This window comes from Equus przewalskii, chromosome 17 (assembly GCF_037783145.1).
Source record: "Equus przewalskii isolate Varuska chromosome 17, EquPr2, whole genome shotgun sequence".
NCBI classification, from domain to species: Eukaryota; Metazoa; Chordata; class Mammalia; order Perissodactyla; family Equidae; genus Equus; species Equus przewalskii.
In genome coordinates, this window is record NC_091847.1 from 72,282,821 (window position 1) to 72,306,342 (window position 23,522).

General features: G+C 41.3%; 1 protein-coding gene across 4 annotated transcripts in view; it reads right to left on the minus strand.

Annotated features, from left to right (window-relative positions):
• SF3B1 (splicing factor 3b subunit 1) overlaps positions 1-23,522 on the minus strand; it is a 59,398-nt gene that overhangs the window by 30,307 nt on the left and 5,569 nt on the right. For all 4 annotated transcript variants that reach the window (XR_011528500.1, XR_011528502.1, XR_011528501.1 and 1 more), the window contains exon 2: positions 5,443-5,619. Coding sequence is in view for 1 of the 4 variants with exons in the window: in XM_070580489.1 (XP_070436590.1) it covers positions 5,443-5,569 (127 nt within the window). In the remaining 3 variants the exon portion in view is untranslated. The remainder of the gene's footprint in view (positions 1-5,442; positions 5,620-23,522) is intronic.

Sequence of the window (23,522 nt, forward strand, 5' to 3'; positions counted from 1 at the left end):
GAGGAGGAACATAAAGATTTAAGACTAATTACAATGTACAGACTTTATGTGGAACTTGACTGAAACAAACTGGGAAAAAAAATGTTTATAAGGCAACTGGCAAAATTGAACACGGACTGGATATATTCTTACACTAATTTTAGATGCAATAATGGTATGTTTAAGTCCTTACATTTTAGAGGTACACATTGAAAAATGAATCAATAAAACGATACATCTGGGATTTGCTTGAAAATAATGGGAAAGGTGGAAGGGAATAGTGTACACATTAAACAGAAGTGGCCCTATGTTTACAACTGTTGAAGCTAGGTGAGGGGAAAACACATGGGTTCACTTCCCTATTCTATTTCTGTATATGTTTGCAGTTTTCTATAAAAAGTTTAAAAAATTGTAAGCACGGTTTTCTTAAGTTTCACCCTTTTTTTCCCATTCTTGGTTCTTCTTTCTTCCAGCCCCTTGAAATCAAGACTTCTGACTCCACACAACAGAAAATAAAAGCTCTCTCTTCTCCGAAATGGAGTCCTCTGCTACACATAAAATAATTTTTAGCTCTTTTATGTAATACCTTTAACCTTAAAAGTTCCAACACCACTGAATCTTTGTCATCTTTTTTCTTCTCTGGTTTTACTGATCTTGCTAATTAATGGTAATGTAAAATCTTCTGAATGTCAGATAGAAACATACATTTTAAAAACTAAATTTGCTCCAACGATCTACAGAAACAAAACGTCTTTATTCAACTGAGACTCCTCTTTCTGGAGGGGAATTCTGAGCCTAAGAATACTTTCAACTATCAGAGAATAAACCCTTCCCTAGAAGACAGATGTTATTTAACAATGGGAATCAATGATTAAAATGTATTTGTGAACTAGTCCATCTGAAATCTCAATACAGTCAAAAAATAAATTTCCAGGGCCAGCCCCGTGGCTGAGTGGTTAAGTTTACACATCCAGCTTCGGTGGCCCAGGGTTCATGGGGCGGATCCTGAGCAGGACCTACTCACCGCTCATCACGCCACGGTGTGGTGGCATCCCACATACAAGAACTAGAATGACTTGCAACTAGGATACACAACTATGTACTGGGGCTTTAGGAAGGCCAAAAAAAAAAAAAAAGAAGAGTGGCAACAGATGTTAGCTCAGGGCCAACCTTCCTCACAAGAAAGAAGCTTTAAAAAAATAAACACATTTCCATTTTTAATTTACTTAAAAATTACCATATTACTTTTATAACCAGAAAAATGTAATAAATGTTAAAATTACAAAGATTTTCTGACATAAATATATCAAATGTTTTATGTGGGAATTGAATTTGATATCAAAAGAGAGTACTGACTGGGGCAGCCCTGTGGCCGAGTGGCTAAGTTCACGAGCTCTGCTGCAGGCGACCCAGGGTATCGCCGGTTCAGGTCCTGGGCGCAGACACGGCACCGCTCATCAGGACATGCTGAGCCGGCGTCCCACATGCCACAACTAGAAGCACCTACAACTAAAAAATACACAACTATGTACTGGGGGGATTTGGGGAGAAGAAGAAAAAAATAACATCTCTTAAAAAAAAGTACTGCAGAATTGGGGGGCTTTTTCCAAGTGGACAACATCTAACCTACTGTTTATATTTTAAACTAAGACCTAAATATCAAACTCTGAGATAAACTACCACAGTTGACAGAGATGGAAATATTTACCTAATCCCCACCATTTCTGTCCCTCTACTGCTTTCCCCTCTGTACCTTTTCTTTTTTGTGTCTCAGATATTGCTAAGCCCAGCTTGTAGCAATGTTCTGATCACTGTCCCTTAAGTGTTACAGAGGTCTTCAGATGTTAACACACAATGACACCTTTTAGTCTGGTCCATAAGTGACATCTATTCTCCACCAGCCAGAAGCAAAATGTGGAGCAAGGATTTCTCAAATATGAGACTACTAAAAGATCCAGAAAAATAGAAAGTATATTCCCTATGCCAACTCTGGGTGTGTTCCTTAAACAAAACCCCAATATTACAACTAACTATAGTGGTAAATCATTTTACTGAACACTACAGACAACAATTCCTAAATGATTAATTACTAACTAACATTAATTAAATCAATTTTGAAATAATCCTACAGGAAAAAACCTTTTTCAAAATCTTTAAGCAACTTCTCCCCCTTTTTATTTTTACTAGCAACATTCATAGTTGAAGACTACAAAACCAAAACAATAACTATTTCAAACACAGGAAAATAAAAATCTCAGAAGCAGAATAATAAAATGACTATTCCAGCCATATTACAAGCAAAGAATTACGGGAAAAAACTTTTTCAGTTGTGTGATGTCCCCAAAAATCCATTTAAAGAATAGTGGCAAAACAAGCCAATATTTGTGATTTTTGGATAATCCATTTCCCCCTTTCCAAAACAGAAAAGAGTGTGTTCCCTTGTCTGCCAAAGTCAGCAATACCTGAAGAACTGCTGGACGGCAAGATTATGCACATTAATAACTGTATACATTTGACACAATTTAACATGCAGGAAGGTCCAAAAGATTATATTTGATTTGAGTAAGTCCAGCTCTTTTTTGTACGTCAATACGGAAAAGCACAAGGCACAATGACCAGGGTAAAAAATAACTGAGTTAGTTCAAGAGGATGTCAAGGGCTGACCCTAACAGAAATATATGAAAGGAATACAACAGCAAGAAAAAAATTAATCAGTTTGGCTCATGCAATAACCCAAGAAAAGAACCATATAGGAAGGTATAATAATCAATATTATTCCCTCACAAGACTCAATTACAAACTACTGATGCAGCCATAACTTTAAAAATAAATTACAAAGTACAACAAAGAAATGTCTTTACCAGCAACATTTAGGATGAAAAGATTATATAATAAAGCAACATGATGATGGACAGCTCCAAAACAAAAATTAAACAAGTATTACACATTTTTAAAAGTTGTTCCAGTGAGGTTCAAACTCAAGTCCTCCTCTCAACTACTTCAAAAGCCGAAGAATGGTTGCTCTTACTCTAAGTCATCCTTCATGCTACAACCAATGGCGTTCCTAAAACACAGAAGTAACCTGTTACCTGGGAAAAGGAGGAGGGCACTTTATTCTGTAGTCATTGGAAAGCCAAAGTCAAACCTAGCTCAGCATTCAAAGCCATCCCTAATTTGATACTACCTAACATTTCTTCATCTCAGCTCAGGAGATTCCCAGTATATTAAGAACTCTTACTTCCCATCTATCTCAGCCAAAGAGATGTACCCAAACCTACCCAATCATTCAAAGGCCCGTTTAAGTGCCTCTTTCTGTGAAATTCTCTGAATACTTTCAGTATAATCTCTCAATAAATATTCATAAGATATTCATCACCCATTATGTACCAGGTAGCGGGGATACTAAGGCACAGTTCCTGTACACAATAATCTCAAAGTGGAAGAGAAAACCTTAATACAATAGAATATTCTAAGTAATACAATAAAGATTTATAGAGTGCTATAGTAGCACAAAAAAAACCCAAGAAACGAATTCTGTTCCAGGTTATCAGAGATGGCTTAGTGAAAACAGAGATGAACCATGAACGACTAGAGTTCTCCAGGAAAATGTCACGAGGAAGGGAGCAAGAAACTATGTAAACACTATGTCTATTTGTACTAAACATTTATCACCCTCTGTGTTACACTTGACAGGGATGGACAGTGTCTTGTACAGATAGTGCTCAGGTGTTAAACTCAATGTTCTAATATTTTCTTTATGGCATCAGTTAATTCATACTGATGCATAATCCCAAATAAAATCATCTTGGCCAACGAATTGCAATCTTCTGTAGACCAAAGGTTTTAACTAGGTTTATAAAATGTAGGAAAACTGATCAGAACTTTGATTTTCCTGTCCTAAAGTACTGTACCATAAAAATATCAATAAACGAGTAATCAAAGCCAAAAAATGCCCCAAATGAATAATCTACTCCTGAATGAACAAAAATAGCAACATCTTTACATTTGCTAATATTCTGCAGAAAGTATGTTTGAGATAGCCTAAAGACAGAATAAGAAGTACCTAAAAACGCTTGTGGCTTAACCAATGTTTAAATCCTAAACACCAAACGAGAATAAGAATATTAAAGTCATCGCCAATTCATTAGCATGTTTCCTAAGTTGCAGAAAGCTGGACTTCAATTCGTACGGGCTATGCAACTATTCAATGCCATTCACATTCTGGTCCCAACCAATCTTTCCAGATTCATCTAATTTTTCCCTCTTTGCACCCTCTTTTCCTGCCACAGCCAACTACTCAAACACACATTTCAGCACTTACTGCCTTGATACAAGATGTTCCGTCAGGCTCAAATGTCCTCCCCTAATTTAAAACCAATTGATCTTTTTAGACTACGGCCACCTCCTCTACAAATAACTCCAAGCATAAATTAATCACTCCGTTACCCAGGTTCCCAGAACATGCTGCTTCTACTTTTACTTAAGCATTCATTTGCCTCATAAAAGAACGAAGAAGTACACAAACCTGTTTCCCCACTAGACTGTAAAACTTTTGATGGCCTTACTCTCTGTTACATCTCACAGACCTAACACGGAGCCGTGCACCTAGAAACGACTTGTGAAACAAAACTCGTGCTTGATGAAAATTTCAGATTCCAAGTCAGAAATCAAGGAACGCAGCTCCAACTTCCCATGCCTCATCTTTTCTGAAAAGTGATCCTATTTCCTGCCACTTCTGGATACTCCCTGATAGACTCCAGCCTTTTCCCAACATTTTCCTAATTTTGTATACTTCGTATTCCATAAAATGATCAACTATTTCGAAAGCTTTGACCATTAATACAAGTAATGTGCCTTTCCCTCTTCCACCAATAATCAGTATCCCAACAAAAAGACCAAAATTATACTAAAAGTGATCAAGGAAGGAAAAAACTACCACATTTTATTCCCAAATCATTTTGTTAAAAAAAAAGAAGAAGAAAGTATCTTAGACGCCTGAAGACACAGAAAGCAGCCGAGGCGAAGAGCACCGGGCCTGGGCTGCCCGAAGCCGACCCAGGGCTGCCAAGCGCGGCCGCCGCCACAGCTTCCCGACTCGCCTGTGCGCAAACTGCGCCGACGACAGTTCTGAGAGACCAGTGACCCTGCTCGCACGCCCGCCTCCCGAGCCCTTGCCTGGACGCCTCCCCAGCGGCCGTGTAAACGACGCCCCTGGTCAGAGACGAGAAGCTACTCCGAAGCAGCGGCACCCAACACGGAACAAAGCGCCTGTCGGGGTGTACCAAGAGGACGCCATTACGCGGGGCAGTGGCCTGCGCCGCTGGCGCCGAGGAGACGAGCCGGGCCCCGAAGCGCGGGCTCGGCACCCACCAAAGCAACCACAGCAAGACGCAGAACCCTAGGAAGACAGTCTTATCCGGCTGGGCGGCGGAGAAGACGCGTAACTAGGGGTAGACCGCTTACCTTCGTGAGTCTTGGCGATCTTCGCCATTTTGTCCACTCGAACACACAGACGGAACTGGCGCTCCCAAGAACTTCCGCTCGTCGCCGCTGCCACGAAGAAAAACAGCTGGGGCTGCTCTCTGCGCATGCGCCACGCGGGAGCGCGCTCCGCCGGGCGCCACGAGTCAGGGCAGCCACCTATAGGGAACGGAGAGGTGCATTGTGGGTAGGGGGAGGAGCCAGGGGCCGGTCCGATCCTGAGGCGATTTTCGTGGTGATACTGGAAAGGACTAGGTGTTCGGTAGTGGGTAACTTTGTCTTGGAGGAAAGTGGATTCCACGGGGACAGTTAAGAACAGTCACTGTCAGAAACACTACGGTTTCGGGGCGAGAAGAAAACCCCCTTTCTGCACATTCACGGAAGGCGCCTAAGGGCCAGACAGCAGCTTTCCCGAGCGTCTCAGCTGTTGGCAGCGCCTAGTTACGGAAACAGGCCGAACAGTCTCATCCTTCGCGCAGTACTTCAAGGGCATTTTTCTTTCTTTTTAAATAATGACTTACCATTTGGTAGGAGTTTCGTTTACAACATATGCTCCCAAACACTACTGAACCTCACAAATAGCCCAGTAAGGTGGGCAAGTTGTTGTAATTCCTATTAAGAAATGAGAGAAAAACTAGGGCGGGGGTATGTATAAATTGTGCAAGGTCACACAGTTAAGTTACAGAGCAGGAACTCTGCCACCCTTTTAAAGCCTTTTCACGTCATGAGTTCTTAGAAAACCACTGATCGTCAGCATTAATACTGATGAATGCCTCTCTTAATCCTACACGTCATTCCTAAATCGAGAATTTTAAAAAGATCAGAATACAGGCGGTCTCTTTTTTCCACGCATCAATTATACAGTACTAGCAAACCTTGGACTGTCACACTGGCCTTGGACTTTGAAACAGAACAGAAGAATTTAGAAGCTGGTACAGGAAGCAGCCTAGGCAAACAGGTTGGGATCAAGGTTAGAACCACCACAAGGAAAACAGTTTATACCTTGCAGTGTGGTCAATTCACAACACAAATACTTAATGGAAACTTTACTAACAAAAAAGTGGGCTTTATGGGGCTGGCCAGGGTGGCGTAATGGTTAGGTTCAGGTGCTGTGCTTCAGCAGCTGGGGTTGCAGTCTGGGATCCCAGGCAGCTACGCATCCACCACTCATCAAGCCATGCTGTGGCGGCATCCCACATGCAAAATAGAGGAGGAAGACTGGCACAGATGTTAGCTCACAGCCACTCTTCCTCACCAACAAAACAAAACAAAACAAAAAACCCACCCCCACACACAAACAAAACAAAAAAAGTGGGCTTTATATTAGCATCAATGAAAAACTATTTGATGGGTTAAAATTTTCAAATGTTTAATTTGATTTGATTATTTTAATTTAGGTTAAACAATATTTGGGAAGGGGATGAGATAGGAGAACAACATGTAGATTCTTACATAAATTATTGATAAATTCTAGGTCTTAGATTGGCAGAGGGTCCATAGATATTCCTTATCTGGTTTATAACCTACACATAGATTACATGTATTCTTTTATATATGCAAAATAGCATATTTTAAAACAATAAAAGGAAAAAAGAATGAGAAATAAGAAATTAGTGAAGGATATTTTTATTACCCATCAATAGTCAACAAACTAAAAGAATCCAGACATGTTGATGAAAAGAATCACAAGGACTTTGCATTTCTTGGCTCATGTTTTAAAAAATGATAAATGTGTATATATGAAGCAATCAGTCATGTAAAAATATATGCAAAGAAAAGTCACCAAAACGTTAATAGTGGATGTTTATGAATGATGGAATTAGGAGTGTTTTTTCCTTTATAATTTTTAGTATTTTCCAGATAATCTGCTATAAGCATGTATTATTTTTATAAACAGGAAAAAAATGTATTAAAGAAATAAAAAGCATCTGCAAAGTGGGTATCACATGTCCTTTGTCTTTCCAGGAGAGAAAGAAGCTGCGCCTGCTGGCCACTTTGTCTTCTGTGCATACTTCTCTAGGTTCCCAGGCTTTAAGTACTTTGGTAGGGCAGGGGCAAATATGGGATAGTGAGATGTGAGAGACTTTGACAAAGATCAAGGGAGACTGCCTTCTCTCAGTCTTCTTCTAAAGACTAATTTGTCTTTATTTTTTTTAAGAGATCAATTTTATTTTATTTTTTTTATTTTAATTTTTTTTGAGGAAGATTAGCCCTGACCTAACTGCTGCCAATCCTCCTCTTTTTGCTGAGGAAGACCGGCCCTGAGCTAACATCCGTGCCCATCTTCCTCTACTTTATATGTGGGATGCCTACGACAGCATGGCTTGATGAGCGGTGCCAGGTCCGCACCCAGGATCCAAACTGGCGAACCCCGGGCCGCCAAAACGAAACATGTGAACTTAACCACTGCACCACTGGCCAGCCCCTAATTTGTGTTTAATATAACAGTGACTTGGACATTCAGACAGTAAGAAACGAGGGTTTTTCAATAAGTACCTTTTACTTTCCATTTTTAATATTAATAAATAATGAGATATTACTTAAAATGAGTTTCCTACCCTTTTCTAGTGAGGGTTTTTTGCTTCAAAAGTCAGAAGGGGGGCCGGTCCTGTGGCCGAGTGGTTAAATTCATGCGCTCCACTTTGGCGGCCCAGGGTGTTGCCAGTCAGATCCTGGGTGCAGACATGGCACCGCTCATCAGGCCATGCTGAGGTGCCATCCCACACAGCACAACCAGAGGCGCTCACAACTATAATATACAACTATGTACTGGGGCGCTTTGGGGAGAAGAATAAAAAAAAAAAGATTGGCAACAGATGTTAGCTCAGGTGCCAATCTTAAAAAAAAAATGTCAGAAGGGATGATCGGCCCCTTCTCTTTTATGACCTAGATAATGGACAATGATGACATCCAATTAAAAGAAAAATCCATTCCTTTTCTTATCAGGGGCACTTGGAGGCTGGCTTTTCCAAGTCTCAAAAAAATATTACAAAGTAGCAAGCATACATAATTTTTCTAGACAAAAACCAAGATATAATAATTTTGCAGAATGTTAAATGCTAGCTGTAACTTGCACAAATTACCTTTGGGGATGACACTATAAAGGCCTTGAAGTTCCGTGCTATAGGAAAACCAGTGACAGTTTATCAAGCCCTCTTTTCTGAGGTAAAAGAAGGACTGTCAGGGGATAAATGGCCCTTAGTCTTGATCTGTAGTGTTGAGTTTTCCAGAAGTGTCTTATATCAAAGGGATATCAGACTCTATCTACCCCAGGCCAAAAATCTATTTACGTCTGCCTACCAGTTATGCCTACAAGTCTAAAACTATAGAGTTTTAATTCTGAAAATGTAAGGCATTACTCAGTTAAATAAAAGATAACTTGAGATGACGTTCTGAATATGTCAGTCAATGTGCCTGTCATGTCTGACTTTCCCTTCTAGCTTCAATATACCTGACCAAACTCTGCTCAGGGAAATAGCACTGGGTTTTCTCCTGGAAGAGACAGGCACCTGGCTGGCTACCTAGAACCTGGCCTAGAATACAGGACACACTGCCCACAGATGACAAAAGTTATTGGCTGAGCCAAGATTCCTTCTCTTGGAAATTTGGACTGGAAGTATGAAAGGAACTTGGCAGTTGCTATTGAAACAGAGAGAATCAGAGGAAAATGTCACTTTAATGACAGAAGACAAGAGTGAAGAATGAGTCCCCACAGCCACCTGGAATCCAGAACCACCTCCAGCTCCAAGCATGTGAAGGCCCATTCTTTAAATAATACTGCTTTTCTTGAGCTAGCTTGGGTGGATTTCTCTTCCTTTCAGCTAAACCAGGCCTAACTAGAACAGAAGAGCAGTATACCAACATCTTAGTGTGAATTCATTAACTAGCTTCTTTTTCTAGTTAAAAGTCAGCCAAGAGCTCTCCTTGATTCACAATGGTGAAATAGCTAGATTTACAGCACATATAAGTCAAGTCTGAGTCGGTGTTTCAGACAGCCAAGGGAGTTGTGGCACAGAAGCATCAGATGCCTGGAATGCTGTGATGGTCTACTATGTCAGCTGGGCTAAGCTACAGTCTCCAGTTATTCTCACAAATACTAATCTAGGTGTGGGCTATGAACGCTTTTGTAGATGTGTTTTAAGTCCATAATAATTGACTTTAAGTAAAGGAGATGGTCCTAGATAATCTGGGTAGGTCTGATTCAATCAGTTGAAAGGCCTTAAGAGCAGAACTGAGGCTTCCCTGATGAAGAAGAAATTCCACCTGTGGACACAGCTTCAGCCTGTGCCCAACAGTTCCAGCCTGATGGCCTGCCCTACAGTGCCTACAATTGCATAAACAAATTCCTTGCAATAAATCTCTTAATATGTATCTCCTACTGGTCTGTTTCTACAGTTGAACCCTGATTGATACAAATACCAAAGGGAAAATTCACCATTCATTCAAAAAATATTTATTGGGGCTGGCCCAGTAGTGCAGCAGTTAAGTGTGCACGTTCCACTTCCGTGGCCCAGGGTTCACCGGTTCAGATCCCGGGTGCAGACATGGCACCACTTGGCAAGCCATGCTGTGGTAGGCGTCCCACATATAAAATGGAGGAAGATGGGCACAGATGTGAGCTCAGGGCCAGTCTTCCTCAGCAAAAAGAGGAAGATTGGCAGCAGATGTTAGCTCAGGGCTAATCTTCCTCAAAAAAAAAAAGAATTCTGACTAAAAAATTTTTTAAAATGTTATTTATTGAGGATCTATCATATGCCGTACATTATTTATTTCTGTTGTTTTTTACTGGCTTATAATATTATATACATTTCAAAGGTACATTATATTTCGACTTCTGTATAGACTGCATCTTGTTTACCACTAAAGTCTAGTTGCCATCTAGACATTATCTTAGATGCTGAGAATACAATGTTGAACAAGACACTGTTCTCATGGGGCTTAGAGTCTTTGAAGGAGAGAGATTAAAAATCTATGTGTGTGTGTGTGTTTGCATAATTTCAGGTACTGTCAAGTGCTATGAAGAAAAATAAAGCAGAATAAGGGGAGAGTGGGCAGGATGGCAGGACAGGATGGACAGAAAAGGTGGGCTATCTGAGGGGATGACATTTGAGCAGATAACTAAATGATGTAAGGGAATGAGGATTTGGGGGAAGAATATTCCAGACATAGCCAATGTAAATGTGCCAAGGTGGAAATGAGCTGGGGGTGTTCCAAGAACAGCAAGAAGGTTGGTGTGTCTAGAGTGGAGTAAAGGGGCAAGAGTGGCATGAGATGAGGCCAGATACCTGTGGTACCTGGCAGTACTACACTGTTGAATGAATAAATGAATGTTGAATGAAGGAATCTTCCAAACTTCCCTGCTTTCTACTGCCTCTCAAAGAGACCTGCCACAGAATTTTTGCTACTGGATTCTCAATGATAGATGTACAACACAAGAGCAGGAAATATTGTCACTAATGATTCAGCTTAAGCTGGCTGTGGTCACTAGCTGAACTGGGAAATTGGTAGGAGGTGAAGAAGGTGGGATGGTCATGACCAGAGAAATAGGATTTGTGAAACAGGGTAAGGGATGTTGGGCAGACTAGGGTTCTGGGGTCAGTGACAGATGCTCTATTGTAGGCAGGTACCAGAATCAACCTAGAGAAGTTGGCAGTAATAGTAACAACAATAGCTACAGTACAAAGCCAGCAGTTCTTTATGCCGGCCAGAACCCAAAGAGACCTATTAATACTTTCTTCTTAGTGGTGGGAAGTATAAGGTGCAATAGTTTGTCCTTTACTTTGGAGGGATGTCCAGGCCTGCCCCAGTCCACTATGCCCCTAAATCAGGTCTCACGTGGAAGTGACTTTGTCCCCCAGGGATACTTGGCAATGTCTAGAGACATTTTTAGTTATCACAACTATATCCTCTTTTCCTTGAGGGTCCTCCTTCCTATTCCCCTCCTCCTCTCCTCTACTCTCTTTCACCTGGCTAACTCCTTCTCATCCTATAAGACTGACTAGATGTCTCCCTACCCTGGAAATCTTACCATAGGAGTGAGATATAGATAGCATGCTTTGATATTGCTATGCTGTGCTCCTAAAGTCCCACTAACATCTAACTACTCTAACCACTTTGTATTCTAACTGTTCCTATGTGTCTTTCTCCCTGAACTGGACTGTTAACACCTAAAGCAACTTAAAGGGAGAGATTACTGGCATCTAGAGGCCAGGGATACTGTTCAACATCCTATGTTGTACAGGAAAGCTCCCCAAAACAAAGAATTTTCTGGCCCAGAATGTCAATAGTGCCACCACTGAGAAATCCTGCCCTAAAAGTATCACTAATGGAGCGCTCCCTTAATTTTCACTGGGTGTCCCCTCCACCCTCCGGAGCATCTGCGTCTTTCCAACCTCCAATGTACTTACCATTTCCTGGTCATCTAGTCTGATTAATGTGATTAATACAATGCCATCAATATGATAGACTAATAAGATGGTCAGCTGTATGTCCAAGTCCCTTAAGACTATATCATGAAAGAGTTATTATTTTAGCCTATCTTACGGGAGAGTTAATAACATAATCCAGGGGTAAAACTTAAAATGTATACTGTTGTCCAGCCCAAAAGAATGCACACTTTTAAATCCTTATCATTAGGGATGGAAAACAGCTCTTTCATCAAATCAATATCTGCTTACCATGTACTTGAGGTCATGTTAATCTGCTCTAGATACCACATCTCGCACAGCAACTGCAACTGGGGCTACTACTTGGTTGAATTTGTGATAGTTCACTGTCATCCTCCAGAATCTGTGTAGCCTTTGTAAGGGCCAGACCTCAGTGTAGATATGATAGGGACAGCCATCCTTGCATTCTTTAGATCTTTAAGACACTAATCTCTGCTGTATTTCCTAGCATATGATAATGATTTTTTAATTTACTATCTTGGCAGGGTGTGGAGGGAACTGTTCAGTAGCCTTCCCAACTATGTTCTTATTCCACAGGCCAAGGAACCAATATGGGAGTTTGGCCAACTCCTAAGTATGTTAATTCCAATTATACATTTGGGAACTCGGGAAATGACACTTGGTACTTGGAGCCAGACCTGAGTAAGGACTCCATTTATGACCATATACACCCCAACAAGGGCCACTATGACACTTTGGGTATCGATGTCAAGTTGGACACTGTGTCCACAGCCCTCAAAACATTAGGTTATTCCACTTTTTCCAGTATATAGTTGCCAGAGCAAGTGCCTTTGGGGAAGTACTAGGGCATTCATTAACACATACTTACCATGGTGTTACATCATCCTTCTTCCAGGGGACCTAGCTTCTCTTTCAATCAAATGGTCTGAAATCAAATAGTTCTAGGTCTGAAAGTTAGTTAAAGGATCACTATCTTTTTTTTACTGGAATAGCTGCCTTCAACCTCCTGAACATCCATCCCATCCTTGATTTCTCTTGGTTGTATAGATTGAACAACACCCTCATAGGCTGCCCATCAATCCTGCTTCTAAGCACACGCTGTTGCATTAACCATCTCCGTATCTTTCTGTAGGTCAGGACCCTCTGGGCAGACATCCCGACCTTGTGCTGGTTGTAATTGTGACCACTTTGCTTCTGACGGTTAAGCATCCCCACTTGGCTTCCACTTTGGACTCTCATCATCCCCATTGCTATCATGGAGCTCAGCTCTGTAACTATCTGCTGCTATCACCTGAGGCCTGTAAAGGACAGCCACCATGAGTGACAGTGCTGAGCTGAGCCTTTTTGGAGTCTGAGGCAAAAGGAAAAATCAGCAATATTGATCCTGTTGTTATTTCAAATTTTGATGTCGTGTTCATCGTGAATTTTTCTGCATTAATTTTGATTTAAATTTTTTTCAATATTAAAATGTTATTTATCTTAGTTACTGAGCTTTTTGGCACCCCGTTAAATTTTGCACCTCAGGTAAGTACCTCACTCACTTCAACCCTAGTCTCGGTCCTGTTCAGGGATGCTGGTGCCCCTCTCACTTTCCTTATTGTTTAAGGGAACAGTGTCCTCTGAGCCTTCCCGTTGAACACAGTCATCTGGTAAGTTTTCTAGCCTTAGCATAGAATATCTACTCTACCATACGCACTTCTCTGAGCCTTTTCATCACTGCTTCCACTATCTTCCACAGTTCTGCCGTTTCTATACCACTTAATGTGGGCTGTTGCTTTCTCTGAGTGTCTAAGAGCTATCCTAGTAGCGTGTTAGCCTTGCCTCCCTGGATCCTCATCAGGGTATTCCATATCGTGGATAGTGCTCCCATACTGATAAACCCTCCCTATCCAACATTATGTTCTACCACCCACCCGTGCCCCCTGATCTAGGACCCTCAGAATTTAGTTCCTTATGTCATCTTCCAGCTCTTGATGGTACATATTGGCTAGGTCCTTCGGCTCCTTTGAGATGTCCCTTTCCTCCCTTAGTAGGCCCAGCATTTCCTGGGCCAACTGATATATGACTTAATCCCAGTTATTGATCTGATGTCCAAGAGGGAAAGTAAGGAAAGTTCCTGAGAGGAACACCTGTTGTCTTATAAGTCAGAGGTCTCTGTATCTTCTTCAACAGAAAAGGAAGCACTAGCTTCGTAACAGGGAGGATTAGGCCACTTCTGTAGGCCCAGAGGACTCAGGGGAATCTAGGATTTCAAGTTTCTTGAGTGCACTGACCCAGATGTCCTTGTCCTGTTTCTTAGGACTGTAATCCTTCCCAGTCAGGGCCCTCACTTTGTGTAAGAGACATGCTGAGGCTGGAAATTTTGTCCACTTTTGGAGCTCTATTACTCTCTCTCTCTCTTTGTTTTTGCTGAGGAAGACTGGCCCTGAGCTAATATCTGTTGCCACTCTTCCTCTTTTTTCTTGAGGAAGATTGTCGCTGAGCTAACTTGTGTGCCAATCTTCTTCTGTGTTGTATGTGGGACACTGCCACAGCGTGGCTTGACAAGCAGTGCTAGGTCCACACCCAGGATCTGAATCCACAAACCCTGAGCTGCTGAAGCAGAGGGCATGAACTTAACCACTATGCCACTGGGCTGGTCCCTGGAGCTCTGTTACTTTTTGTGTGTATGTGAGGAAGATTAGCCCTCAGCTAACATCCACAGCCAATCCTTCTCTTTTGGCTGAGGAAGACTGGCCCTGAGCTAACACCTGTGGCAATCTTCCTCTGTTTTATATCTGGGACACCTGCCACAACACAGCTTGATAAGCAGTGTGTAGGTCTGTGCCCGGGATCCAAACCAGTGAACCTCAGGCTGCCAAAGCAGAAGGCCGAACTTAACCAATACGCCACTGGGCCACCCCCTGGAACTCTGTTACTCTTAATGTTAAGTCCTGGACCTGACCATCAGCTTTTTTATTGCAGACAATGAAACTCTCTTTATATGCTACTAAGGATGCCCTCCAGCTTTTACACAACTTTTAATTAGTGATTAATCACTCCAAGCTCTCAGTGTCTTTCTCCCAAGATCACAACAGGAGCTATTAGTGCTTCGCCCATCACCAGTGAGAGGGTCCTCACTGCCAGCCAGACTGCACGTGATCCAGATCTCAAAACCCCATTTTAGTGTATTCTTTCTTGAATCACAGGTTGGGTTCCCTATGAAGCAGACTCTGAGGTGGAGATCTGCATGCAATAAGTTTGTCAGGGAATCCTCTCAGGATCAACACCTTTAAGGCACTGAAGGAATCAGAACTGGGAAGACAGGGCCAGCCTCGTGGCCCAGTGGTTAAGTTCAAGCACTCTGCTTCGGCAGCCCAGGGTTTCACTGGTTCGGATCGTGGGCATGTACATGGTACCACTTATCAGGCTATGCTGAGGTGCTGTCCCACATGCCACAACTAGAAGGACCCACAACTAAAATATGCAACTATGTACTGGGGAGATTTGCGGGGGGAAAAGCAGGGAAAAAAAAAAGAGAGAAGGTTGGCAACAGTTGTTAGCTGAGGTGCCAATCTTTAAAAAAATAAAAAGAAGAAAAAGAAAAAAGAAAAAAGAACTAGGAAGAGGAAGAAGTTGACCTGCCACAGTTGCAACAAAGACCTCAACCAATTCTGTGGGGAACTCTGGAGATGAGATGGCCCTTCACAGTTGTCCTAAACTGAGGCAAGAAAGTTGGGCTCTTATACTCCCATATCAATAAGATTTGGGGTGTGCGCTTCCCCAGGAAGAGGGCATGACCTTGGGAGAGGCAGCTTTCTTTTAACTACAAGCAATCCCCAGAAAGGGATGCATCCGAGAGCTGTCCTTGACAGAACTCCCAACAGCTCTGGTTATGAGGGGAGAAAGAAGGGTCTCTGGGCAGCCCACCATATAGCATCGACTACAAGTGTACACAAGTGTCTCCATGGGATGACAGTGATGCAGCCAGAAAGAGATGACACTATCCCCTAAGGATATAAACCTCAAAGAAATTTGGTCTTTAACAAAAAGGTGGGTAAACAGTGGTCTTGAAGCAGTAGTGAGGAGTGAGGGACACACTGGTCCTGCTCTCTTGACCTTCAAGTACATGGATAGTACATAGGTAGCACATGGGTTGGCAAATGCCCCTTCCCAAAATTCTCAAAAAACATTTGCTTTCTTGGAATGGTGACTAATTGAAAATAACTTTTAAAGTCTCTTTTTCTCCTTCATTGCAATTTACAAATGGTTATGCCTTTCCAGGAATCTCTGTCTGTGGAATTTGGCAGGGGGAAAGGCGGGGGGGGGGGGGGGGGGACGGGTCATAGGGAGGGCACACGCCTGTGCTGCCAGTTCTGAAACCTCCTTTCTCTCCCACTAATGCAGATTCTCAAACTCTAAGAGCACCCAGATCCCCTGAGGAGCTTCTTAAAAGTGCAGGCTGTGAACCCAAACTCCAGAGTGATTCAGGAAGCTTGAAGTGGAGCCCAAGAGCTGCTAATTCTTTACAAGTGGCCTGCTACCATGCACCGCATATCAAAGCCTCTTTTCTCATCTGTATCTGAATTCTGGGAGAAGGCAGACAGATCCCTACTGTTCCATGGTCAGAAAAAGAAATAAATGTGGATGTGTTCACCAATCTAGAATCTCTCTGCACCACACACTATTGGGGTTTTATGGAGGCTTCCTCACACAGGCATGATCAATGATTAACTCCATTTCCAGCCCCTCTCCCCTCTCTGGAGAAGTGGAGGGCAAGGCTGAAAATCCCAAGCTTCTAATCATGGCTTGGTCTTTCTGGTGACCAGTCTCCATTGAGGAGCCATCCAGAAGCCCACTCAGTCGCCTCAATAGAATGAAAGATGCTTGTAGTGCTCTTATTGCTTAGGAATTTATAGGGGATTTAGAAATCCTGTGTCAGGGACAGGGTCAAAGACCAAATATTAGAACAAGAGATACTCCTAGTGCTCTTATCACTTAGGAATTTACAAGTGTTTTTAGGAGCTCTGTACCCAGGAACCAGGGACGGAGACCAATATATATTTCTATTATCTCACACATAGAACAGGAGAAAATATTTGCAAATCATATATCTGATAAGGGATTAAATATCCAAAATATATAAGAACTCCTACAACTTAACAACAAAACCCAACACAATTAAAAAATGGGTAAAAGACTTGAATAGACATTTCTCCAAAGAAGATAAACAAATGGCCAATAAGCACATGAAAAGATGTTTAACATCCCTACCCAACAGAGAAATGCAAATCAAGACTAAAATGAAACACCATTTCATCCCTACTAAGACAGCTATATTAAAAAACAAAACAGAGGGTTTGATTGGTGACATCAGCGAAATGGCAGGGTAAGCTGACCTGGGATGACTCTCTCCCCTCCAAACTACAAGTACAACTTGGAACAACTGAATTTCAACCAGTAACTCTAATACAGAGATTGTCAGAGACCCACAGCAGCAAAATGACAGAGGTCAGAGAGGCTGAAGCCGCCCTTGGAGGAGCTGGAACAGGGTAAGAGAGAACTTCACTCCCTCCCCTAGAGACTGGGATCGCTGCCGCGGGTGAGGGAAGGAGCTGGGGAGGGGCCACACGTCCAGGGATCATCCAGGACTCCCACCGCCTGTGCAGTGGAAACCTGCTAATTGGGGAAAGCTTCTGTGTGCAGGGACCCCATCAAGCCGGGGCCCTGGGAGACCAGAGAGGGAGAGCTGACTGGAAGCCAGGTCAGCCCGCGAGAGAAAGTGACCCTCCTCCCCCAACCCACAGTGCATGCCCGCCATCACAGCTCAAGGTGGAGGGCTCAGAACACAAGACTCTCAACCTCCATCTAGGGGCGACAGACTGTAACTGCAACCAAATAATAGCAGCATGCGCAAAAACAGCTCCTCTACCATCCAGCAATTTATAAAAGCTCCAGACCAGAAGGAAAGCAATAAAAACACAGAAGTAGGTCCTGAGGACTTGGAAATAGGTAAACTAAGTGAAAATGAAATCAGAGTAGCTATCATCAAAAAACTCAATGAGGTAAAGGGAAATATAGAGAAACAAGTGAACAAGTTCTGGAGATACTTCACAAAAGAGATAGAAACTATAAAGAAGAATCAATCAGAAATATCAGAGATGAAAAATACAATGGATCAGATAAAACAGAATACGGATTCCGTGAATGGCCATGTAGACACCATAAAGGAGCAAATTAGCATAATCGAAGATAGACAGGCTGAATGGCTCCAGAAAGAGGAAGAAAGAGAACTAAGAATTAAAAAGAATGATAATAATCTCCGAGAAATAGCAGATTCAATGAGGAAAACCAATTTAAGAATTATCAGAATACCGCAGGGTGTGGAAAAGGAAAATGGAGCAGAAAGTGTGCTTAACGAAATTATGGAAGAGAACTTCCCAAATCTAGGGATTGAGGGAGAAATGTGTGTGGAGGAAGCTTTCAGATCTCCTAGATTTGTTAATGTAAAAAGACCTATTGCAAGGCATATAGTAGTAAAAATGGCAAAAATGAATGACAAAGAAAGAATACTCAGGGCAGGAAGACAGAAGAAAATAACCTACAAAGGAACTCCTATCAGACTTTCTGGGGATTTCTCTACAGAAACCTTACAAGCTAGGAGAGAACGGAATGACATATTCAAAACTTTAAAAGATAAAAATCTTCAGCCAAGAATACTCTATCCAGCAAAAATATCCTTCAGATATGAGGGAGAAATTAAATCTTTTCCATACAAACAAAAGTTAAGGGAATTTGTAACCAAAAGTCCTCCACTACAAGAAATCCTCAAGAAGGCTCTCATACCTGAAAAAAGAAAAAAAGGGAGAAAGGGGTCACAAACCAGAGAGGGGAGACAAATAGATAGAACCAGAATAGGATAGCAAATATTCAACTATAGCATTAGGATAAAGGGAAGGAAGTCACCAAAGCAAAGACGATCTTATCACTCTAACCACAAACTCATAACACAAGTTGGAATAAGAGATGAAAATAATAATTTTGGAGGGGAAGAGGAAAGGGACTAAATCCGTCTAGGCCAAGTAAGTAAGAGACCACCAGAAAATGCACTATATTATACACGAGATTCTAAATACAAACTTCAGGCTAGCCACTAAACTAAAACAGAGAACAGAAACACAAAACATAAATAAGGAAAAATCTAAGAAACCCAGCATAAGAAATTGCAGAAGTCAATGGGTAGGCTAAAACACACAGGACGAGAAACAAAGGTAACGCAGGAAAATCGGATAATGAGCGACAGAATGACAGCATTAAGCCCTCATGCATCAGTAATCACCCTCAATGTAAACGGATTGAACTCGCCAATAAAAAGACACAGAGTGGCAAAATGGATTAAAGAACAAGATCCAACAATTTGTTGCCTCCAGGAAACACACCTCACCTCCAAGGACAAACACAGGCTCAGAGTGAAGGGGTAGAAGACAATACTTCAAGCTAATAGCAAACAAAAGACAGCACGTGTCACAATACTTAAATCAGACAAAACGGATTTCAAAATAAGGCAGGTAAAGAGAGACACAGAGGGACAAGATATAATGATCAAAGGGACACTTCATCAAGAAGAAATAACGCTTATAAATATCTATGCACCCAACACAAGAGCACCAAAGTTCATAAAGCAACTATTAACAGACCTAAAGGAAAACGTTAAAAACAACACAATAATAGTAGGGGACCTCAACACCCCACTCACATCAATGGACAGATCATCCAGAGAAAACATCAACAAGCAAATAGTGGAGCTAAACGAAAAGCTAAAACAATTGGACTTAATAGACATATATAGAACACTTCATCCAAAAACAGCAGAATACACATTCTTCTCAAGTGCGCATGGAACATTCTCAAGGATAGACCATATGTTGGGAAATAAGCCCCCACAAATTTAAAAAAATTGAAATAATAACAAGCATCTTCTCCAATCATAATGCTATAAGGCTAGAAATTAATCACAAGAAAAAAGCTGAGAAAGACACAAGGATGTGAAGACCAAACAATACGCTATTGAATAAGCAATGGATCATCGAAGAAGTTAAAGAAGAAATCAAAAAATACCTGGAGAGCAATGAAAATGATAACATGCCATACCAACTCATATGGGTTACAGCAAAAGCTGTATTAAGAGGAAAATTCATTGCAATACAGACACATCTTAACAAGAAAAATCCCAAATAAGCAATCTTAAACTAAACCTAACCGAATTAGAGAAAGAAGAACAAACAAAGCCCAAAGTCAGCAGGAGAGAAATAATAAAAATCAGAGCAGAAATAAATGCTATTAAAACGAAAAAGGCAGTAGGAAGGATCAATAAAACAAAGAGCTGGTTCTTTGAGAAGATAAATAAAATTGACAAACCCCTAGCCAGATTTACAAAGAAAAAAAGGGAGAAAGCTCAAATAAACAAAATCAGAAATGAAAGAGGAGAAATAACAAAAGACTCCGCAGAAGTACAACAGATTATAAGAGAATATTACAAAAAACTATATGCCAACAGAATGGATAACCTAGAGGAAATGGATAAATTCTTGGACTCCTACAACCTCCCAAAGCTCACTCAAGAAGAAGCAGACAATTTCAACAGACCAGTCACAAGGAAAGAGATTGAAACAGCAATCAAAAACATCCCAAAGAATAAAATCCCAGGACCAGATGGCTTTCCTGGAGAATTCTACCAAACTTTCAGAGAGGATTTAATACCTATACTTTTCAAGCTATTCCAAAAAATTAGGGAGGATGGAACACTTCCTAACACATTCTACGAGGCCAACATCACACTGATACCAAAACCTGACAAGGACAGCACGAAAAAAGAGAACTACAGGCCAATATTGCTGATGAACATAGATGCAAAAATTCTAAACAAAATTTTGGCAACCAGAATTCAGCAATTCATCAAAAGAATCATACATCATGATCAAGTGGGATTCATACCAGGGACACAGGGATGGTTCAACATCCGCAAATCAATCAACGTGATACACCACATCAACAAACTGAGGAATAAAAACCACATGATCATCTCAATAGATGCAGAGAAAGCACTTGACAAGATCCAACAGCTATTTATGATAAAAACTCTGAACAAAATGGGCATAGAAGGAAACTACCTCAACATAATAAAGGCCACATATGACAAACCCATAGCCAACATCATACTCAATGGACAAAAACTGAGCGCCATCCCCCTGAAAACAGGAACGAGACAAGGATGCCCTCTATCACCACTCTTATTTAACATAGTACTGGAGGTCCTGGCCAGAGCAATCAGGCAAGAAAAAGGAATAAGAGGAATCCAAATAGGGAGGGAAGAAGTGAAACTCTTGCTGTTTGCAGACGACATGATCTTATATATAGAAAACCCCAAAGAATCCATTGGAAAACTTTTAGAAGTAATCAACAACTACAGCAAAGTTGCAGGGTATAAAATCAATTTGCATAAATCAGTAGCATTTCTATATTCTAATAGCAAACTAACAGAAAAAGAACTCAAGAACACAATACCATTCACCATGGCTACAAAAAGAATAAAATACCTCAGGGTGAATTTAACTAAGGAAGTGAAAGATCTATACAATGAAAATTACAAGGTCTTTCTGAAACAAATGGATGACGACATAAAGAGATGGAAAGACATTCCATGTACATGGATTGGAAGAATAAACATAGTTAAAATGTCCATTCTACCTAAAGCAATCTACAGATTCAATGCCATCCCAATCAGAATCCCAATGACATTCTTTACAGAATTAGAACAAAGAATCCTAAAATTCATATGGGGCAACAAAAGACCCCGAATTTCTAAAGCAATCCTGAGGAAAAAGAACAAAACAGGAGGCATCACAATCCCTGACTTCAAAAGATACTACAAAGCTACAGTAATGAAAACAGCATGGTACTGGTACAAAAACAGGTGCACAGATCAATGGAACAGAATTGAAAGCCCAGAAATAAAACAACACATCTATGGACAGCTTATCTTTGACAAAGGAGCTGAGGGCATACAATGGAGAAAAGAAAGTCTTTTCAACAAATGGTGCTGGGAAAACTGGAAAGCCACATGTAAAAGAATGAAAATTGAACATTCTTTCTCACCATTCACCAAAATAGACTCAAAATGGATCAAAGACCTAAAGCTGAGACCTGAAACCATAAGGCTTCTAGAAGAAAATGTAGGCAGTACACTCTTTGACATCAGTATTACAAGGATCTTTTCGGACACCATGCCTTCTCAGAGAAGGGAAACAATAGAAAGAATAAACAAATGGGACTTCATCAGACTAAAGAGCTTCTTCAAGGCAAATGAAAACACGATTGAAACAAAAAACAACCCACTAACTGGGAAAAAATATTTGCAAGTCATACATCTGACAAAGGCTTAATATCCATAATATATAAAGAACTCTCACAACTCAATAACAAAATATCAAACAACCCAATCAAAAAATGGGCTGGAGACATGAACAGACATTTCTCCAAAGAAGATATATGGATGGCCAATAGGCACATGAAAAGATGTTCATCATCGCTGATCATCAGGGAAATGCAAATCAAAACTACACTAAGGCATCATCTTCCACCCATTAGAATGACAAAAATATCTAAAACTAATAGTAACAAATGTTGGAGAGGTTGTGGAGAAAAAGGAACCCTCATACACTGCTGGTGGGAATGCAAACTGGTGCGGCCACTATGGAAAACAGTATGGAGATTCCTCAAAAAACTAAAAATAGAACTACCATACGACCCAGCTATCCCACTACTGGGTATCTACCCAAAGAGCTTGAAGTCAGCAATTCCAAAAGTCCTATGCACCTCAATGTTTATTGCAGCATTATTTACAATAGCCAAGACATGGAAGCAACCTAAGTGTCCATCAACAGATGATTGGATAAAGAAGATGTGGTACATATATACAATGGAATACTACTCAGCCATAAAAAAGAACAAAATCGTCCCATTTGCAACATGGATGGACCTTGAGGGAATTATGTTAAGTGAAAGAAGCCAGATAGAGAAGGACAATCTCTGTATGACTCCACTCATATGAGGAATTTAAAAATGCAGACAAAGAGAACAGATTAGTGGCTACCAGGGGAAAGATGGGGTGGGGGGTGGGCACAAAGGGTGAAGGGGTGCACCTACAACATGACTGACAAACAATAATGTACAACTGAAATGTTGCAAGATTGTAACCTATCATTAACTCACTAAAAATTCAAAAAACAACAAACAAACAAACAAAACACAGGGGCTGGCCCCGTGGCTGTGTAGTTAAGTTCACGCGCTCCGCTTTGGGTGGCCTGGGGTTTCGCCGGTTTGGATCCTGGGTGCGGACATGGCACTGCTCATTGGGCCATGCTGAGGCGGCAACCCACATGCCACAACTAGACGGACTCACAACTAAAAATACATAACTATGTACCGGGAGGCTTTGGGGAGAAAAAGGAAAAACAAAATCTTAAAAAAAACATAGTGAGCCAGCCCTCATGGCCTAGCGGTTGGGGTCCGGTGTGCTCTGCTTCGGCGGCCCAGGTTCTGTCAGTAGCCATGCTGTGGCAGCAGCTCACATAGAAGAACTAGAAGGACTTACAACCAGAATATAGAACTATGTCC